This window comes from Phyllobates terribilis, unplaced genomic scaffold (genome assembly GCF_046119375.1).
Source record: "Phyllobates terribilis strain yellow unplaced genomic scaffold, ASM4611937v1 Scaffold_7123__1_contigs__length_39829, whole genome shotgun sequence".
NCBI lineage: Eukaryota > Metazoa > Chordata > Amphibia > Anura > Dendrobatidae > Phyllobates > Phyllobates terribilis.
Genome location: NW_027369864.1, coordinates 17,944 through 24,162, shown reverse-complemented (window position 1 = coordinate 24,162; position 6,219 = coordinate 17,944). Strand labels below are relative to the sequence as shown.

The 6,219-nt window shown below is 37.1% G+C and overlaps 1 protein-coding gene across 1 annotated transcript; it reads right to left on the bottom strand.

Annotated features, from left to right (window-relative positions):
- Positions 1 to 2,869: 2,869 nt before the first annotated feature.
- LOC141251481 (uncharacterized) lies at positions 2,870 to 4,963 on the bottom strand. The gene is made up of 7 exons (XM_073670335.1): positions 4,882 to 4,963; positions 4,707 to 4,747; positions 3,854 to 3,983; positions 3,573 to 3,778; positions 3,339 to 3,494; positions 3,103 to 3,153; positions 2,870 to 3,007 (listed from the first exon to the last, which is right to left on the bottom strand). Exons 1-7 carry the CDS (start codon positions 4,961 to 4,963, stop codon positions 2,870 to 2,872), a joined length of 804 nt encoding a protein of 267 aa, XP_073526436.1.
- Positions 4,964 to 6,219: the final 1,256 nt, after the last annotated feature.

Genomic DNA, 6,219 nt, shown 5'->3' with positions numbered 1-6,219 from the left:
CTCAATTATATAAGACTAAATACCTGATCTCGACGATCTTCCGGCTGGCCATCCTCTTCTCCCTTCCAGTCTTGTTGTTGAGCGTACACATTGTAATCAGCTTGGTTGTAATTATAATTGTCATTGTACATACCACCTGTACCGCCACCCTTTTATGTATAGTAAGACTGTTGTTGACCATAGTATCCTTCACTCATATAGTCCATCGATGGATGAGGGTCATATTGAGAACCCGATGGACGAGTGTCATACGACATGGAATGGCGCATATCGATGGTCATGGATCCAAAAGGATCATAGAATATGGGTATGAGAGGGTCAATGGACATGGATTAGGGGTGATCGATGGATATGGAATGTCGATGGTCATGTCTGGACATGGATGGGAGGGTGTCCACATGGTTAGATAGATGTGAGTCAAGAGTCAGCTGCTCAACTCTAGTAAATACATCCATCGAGGCAACTGTCTTCCCCTTTCTCCTAGTATACACTATACGAGCTTTAGCGGCTTGAGCTTGACGTCTTCTACGATATTCAGACCTATCTACTAGAGTGTATGTCAATTTCTTTTTCAAACCCTACATTAAAATCATACAATTATGGTTTCAATATATAAAACTTAACTAAAAAATAACAATCCGGTAAAAAACAACCATTCATCACCTATTTCATCAACAAAATTCCCCTTAGATAAGGTCTAATTTTAAATTTCCCCTTACATACTCACAACCGTAATGGTTGATTTGAAGATAGCTATGACGGCTGATACAAGACCAAACCGTGATGGTTGAATATACCTGAGCCATCATGGTTCAACTTCTGTGAACCATCACAGTTCAGTTTACTAGACTGGAAAAACCAACAATTCCACATACTTACGCCATTAAAAAAAACAACAATTCCACATACTTGCAACATAAAAAAAAAAACAATTCCAATTTCATAAAAAATTCCAATAATTAACACCATTTTTACCTATTTCATCTACAAAATTCCAATAATTAACACCAATTTCATCAAAGTTCATACACATTTTTTTTAATACAAAGTCCAAGTTTCAAACTAATATTTTTCTAAAACCATCAATTTTCCAATAATAAACACTTAAACCATCATCATTTTGCCAATTAACACTTAAACCATCCAACTTCATACAAAAAAAATTCAACTATTTCTCTACATAAATCACAAGATCTATAACTAAATGTCCACAAAGCACTCAATTCACCAGAACACTGAATACATAAACCATCCAATTTTTTCAATTAACACCTAAAACTTGGAGATTTAGCAAGTTCAATAAAAAACACTCAACTCATCAAAGATCTGTAACTAAATGTATAAAAAGCTAAATAACAAAGATGATTAGCACAATACTTACCATTTATAGGGAAACGACTAAAACGCGAACAATAGGAGCAAATGGGCATTGGTGGCTGTGTAAAAGAGTCGGAAATGAGAGGAGTGTTTGAGGAAATGAGGGAGACGTGGAGTGGAGGATGAAGGTTTGAGGAAATGAGCATTTTATAGGGGAATCGGACCGTGATGGCGGAATGGGCTTGGGCCATCACGACTAATTTCTTTAGGCCCGTCACGGCTGTATCTCTCTGGGCCGTCACAGCTATAGCTCTCTGGCCTATCACGGTTCAAGTATGGTGAACCATCACGGTTCAACATGCGAGATTTAACAAAAACCACATGCGATATTTAGCAACTCCCTATATATATATACAATGTTGGCAGTGAAATTTCTTGGAGGCCGAAGGCAATCCCACATCATTGTCAAGAATGCCACGAAAAAACTTAGTTAAAAAACAAAGGAGAGAGGATCGATTGAAACTCATCCCTTTTCACAATATCTTGATACAACATCAGGTACTGGAATAACATCTAATCTTTGACTGAAAACGGCAAGGTTCATATTCGAAAATTACCCTTGATTTTTCTATTCCTTTTGCATTTTATAACCTTTTTTGTCAATTCCATATTTGTAAACCTTCCGAAAATCAACCTTTTTCGTATGATCATATTCATATATTCTAGTTTCATGTCTTACGCCCTCTCCGATTTTCAAGATTAAACTACACAAACAGTGGCGGGTTAGGGGGCTTGAGAGGTCGATCTCCCCTCTGCTTTTCCCGGAGAGCCGCTATTGTCAGATTTCCCCTACAAGGTAGACATCATTCTCAGATTTTTTTTTTTACTAGTCTCTTTCTGAGCCTATTGATAATATTTTAATTGACCGAGAAAGAGACTAGAAAAAAAGAAAAAAAAACAATTTAGAAAATGTTATTACTTGTCACACTTCAAATAATGATGAGGCATTGTACGTCAAAAATGATGCCCAGGGATGCTTAAAAACCTAGTATTAAAGGTATCTTTATATAACACGTTATAATGCACAACAAAGTCTAACAATATATTGGAGGATTATGAAAGTCGTAGTAGGAACAAATGGACAAATATGTCATAATGTCGCGGCATCCAACTTAAAGCAGCTGTTCTGGATTTTATTTCCTTTGCCGTTCGAATAGTCTATAAAGAATCCAATTGAAATTTTGGCTCAATGAAGCACAAATTCAAGGACAATCCTTCTCAACCCATGGGAGAAAAAAACAAACTAAAATCAGTGTTGAAGTAAAAAAAAACGGATTCAGACGGAATACTAGTACTACTAACAACTAACAAGTAACGAACAATGCATACATAACAAGTAAAGAAACATTCTTTGTTGAAGCAAGTACAAAGGTGAACAGTTGGGAAACAGACTGACTAAAATTCGAAAATCTGATCTCTTCCTTCAAACGGACGTGCCAGCTAGATAAGAAGTTACATTTTTCGCCAAATCGCCAATACAAAATCGTTAGGTCTATGTCTCTGTATCATCATGATCCATACTTTCTGCACCCTCGTTCTCAGCCTTATCATCTTTAGATTCTCCATCCACAGCCATGGCATCACCTTCTGGAATCTTCAGGTCTGACGGAATCTGGCCGGACTTCAGCGCCTGCAAACGGAAAATTCGGTTTCGGTTCAATGTCAAATAGTAAGAACTATGATCAGCTTTTGAAAGTTGACTAAATAAAGCTGAAAGATAATTACCCTTTCTAGCATGGCGACCTCTTCAAGAGTTTGCGAATTAACAATAGCAGCCTGTCATACACAGCAAAACATAACACCATCAACACAACATTCAAGTTTTTCATAGTTCATTGTTTTCCAAGAAAAATGTGCACATATTGTATAAAGCTACCATCTTTTCATAGAATTGTACAACTGTTCAAGCTGAATGACGCATCTGCAATACAGATTTGAGAGTTCAAAGATCAGAATTGTACCTTAATAGCAATAATCTGCTCTGGTGTGGGTGCAACCTTTTTAGGTGCAGAATCCTTCTTCTGAACCTCTACAACAGTTTCAACTGGTGTCATTGTATTTACAGACTCTTCTTCAGCTTCCTTTGATGAAAACATATTTTCTGCTTCAAGTCGCTCCTGCATCCAACAAGTGCATTATATACTCATGTTATAATACTTAGGAATTAAGTGCAGATGTTTGAATCTGTTACTCACCTTTTGTTTTACTTTCCTGAAGTCTAGGAGGCGAAGATGTTCCAATTTGTGGATCACATACAACCGGTAGTTCGGTTTTTTGGTAACGAGGTTGTCCATCAGAGAAAGAAACTGCAGCTTCGGAAGTGATGACAATGGATCAATGTCAACCAAATTGACCAACCGGTTGTTGGTGAGAACCAATGTATGCAGCTTTGGCAAAAACTCTACACATCAAGCTAACAATATTATCACAGCTGCTAGCAGGAAATATAGAAAGATATTGCAAGAAATTGATTTACCTCCAATAGCAGGGCTGATTCTTGTGATTCTGTTATTGTTCATCAGCATTGTTCCCAGTCTATTTAGATATGGGAAATTTTCAAGCTTCACAATCTCATTGTCTGAGAGATCAATAGTATCGAATTGATCCTGCAAAAAGAGTGTCGTAGGTTAAGGAACTCAAAGATGTAGGTACACCTTGTTAAGAGTTAGATAAGCAACATGCATTACACATAAATGTTTTATGTCTTATCATTTGATTCAGTACAGACAGGACAGTTGCTTTGCACTGCTCAAAGCTATATACATACTTGAATGAATAATGAATTATTGATAAAAACCTGCAACCACTATTACACTTTAAGATCAGATAATGGGGGCACTTCGCTATCTCTGTAGCCATTTTTCATGATATTTCTTGACCCACATATTACATACTAGAAGTTTTATTGCTGTTTATGTGTCTAATATCCCATAACTTCTCTCTCAATTGAGCTTAAATGCTTCAAATTTCCTATTAGTCAATACAATTTAGTTGCTTTGACATCATAAGAGAACTATGAGGCCTCAGTAATGCTTACACCCAAAATACTCTTTGAATTGAGCTAGAAAAGTTTACAGAAGCTATGCCTTCCAACAGAAAACCAAAGAAGTAACACGGGCAAGCAATATATGTCTAGTCAAGAAGCAAATGAGCACTAATCTCAAGCCAAAAGAACGGCCTCCAACATGTTCATTTGCACTAGTAATTAGCTATTTGAATTCCTATTTTAATATATATGAATCTAGTACACCAAAATCAACTAAACCCCTACAGCACTTGAGAAAATACCAAAGTAAACAAAAATAGGCTTGCTCGTAAAGAAAATTTACCTCAGTTGCTCCCAAATTTTCTAAAACGGCGATCTTGTTCCCTAAATTAAACGAAAACACGTGTAAGTAGCAGTACTACAGAGACAATCACGTCGACTGGTATCTAGGGTTTCGATTTGCAGCACGCAGAAAAGGTTTCAGTGTACGGGGAAAAAAGTAGGGTTTGGTAGGTTACCTCGAAGATCCAATTCGCGCTCCCGGATGGCATTGAAGAAGTGAGGACACTTCCAAACCAGGTCGGCCGTAAGCCTCACCATAGTTGCCGAATGCGAACTATTTTCGTCCTCGTCGACGAGGTTGTGGTGGCAGCAGGGGCGGGAATGAGAAAAGAGGACAACCTACAGAACAGCTCGCAGGAGTTGCAGCTTGTGTGACGCTTTGCCCAAATGAACCCTCAAGAGATGAAGGGTTTTTCTTTCGCCTTGGATTAAAACCACTATAATAATTCGACCAAAAAACCACTAAAATAAGTTTTAAGCATGAATAAAAACTAGGAAAAAATAATTAATATTATCACTTTTTTTATAAACATTTTTTTTTATTGCAGGCAAATAAAGGGATTCCTGATAATGCTTACAAAAGCAGAAAAAAAAAAAACTAAGAAGTAAAGGTTGCGAAACTCGTAGCCTTTCTCGCAAAGCCCTGATATAAGTATCAGGTACACTACGTAACGTACAAGTATTACATAGATATATAACATAGTCAAGGTCGATGTTGTCAACTGCCTTGGAAGCTATGAAGTCAGCCGCCCTGTTATTTTCTCTGAAGCAGTGAAAGATCTTCACACCCTTGAAATACTGAAGAGTCTTGACAGCATCTTGAATAATGGTCTTTATGCTCCAAGGTACCTGCCAAATATTACGAATGACATTAATAACTGTTAAATTATCGCCTTCTAATATAATATTTTGTAGCTTCATTTGTTCCGCCAGCTTGATTCCCTCGAGTGCTGCTCTTGCCTCACCTTGTATTGTTGAAGAAGCTTTAATGCTACTACGATTAATTTTGACGATCTCACCCTTAGAACTACGGATGACACTACTAATGTACGAATCCCCATTACGGAAGTAAGAAGCATCGAAGTTTATTTTGTACCAGTCATCAGGTGGCCTTTGCTAGCTGTTACCACTTTTCCTCTTCTTACGAGAATGTGGAGTGTTATTAACCGCTTTGTTATTATTGATCGAATGAGCATGTTTAACTGAATTGAAATCTTTAGTTGTAGTCCAAGAATGAAATAAGATAAGAGCCGTGTCAATGGGTTTAGATTTAGGAATATTGTTTCTGTCGAAGATAAGCCTATTCCGATTTTTCCATAATTCAAACCATAAGAAAAATATTATATCGATATTTTTATTGTTATTGAGAAAATGTTCGAAATCCTCCACAAAATTGTTAGTGAAGATGTAATTAATTTTCTTCCCCGTCTGCTGTTCTAGGATCGTAAACATGTCAGTAGTAACCGGGCATTGAAAAAAGAAGTGTGATGTAGTTTCACAATAGCTATTACAGG

Bases quoted from the DNA above. Each gene is read 5' to 3' on its own strand.
- LOC141251481 (XM_073670335.1), bottom strand. From the start codon at position 4,963: ATGGTGAGGCTTACGGCCGACCTGGTTTGGAAGTGTCCTCACTTCTTC. The intron at 3,779-3,853 runs GTAAATCAATTT...CTTGATGTGTAG, and splicing joins AATCAGCCCTGCTATTGGAG to AGTTTTTGCCAAAGCTGCAT. The intron at 3,154-3,338 runs GTACAATTCTGA...TGTGTATGACAG, and splicing joins AGCAGATTATTGCTATTAAG to GCTGCTATTGTTAATTCGCA.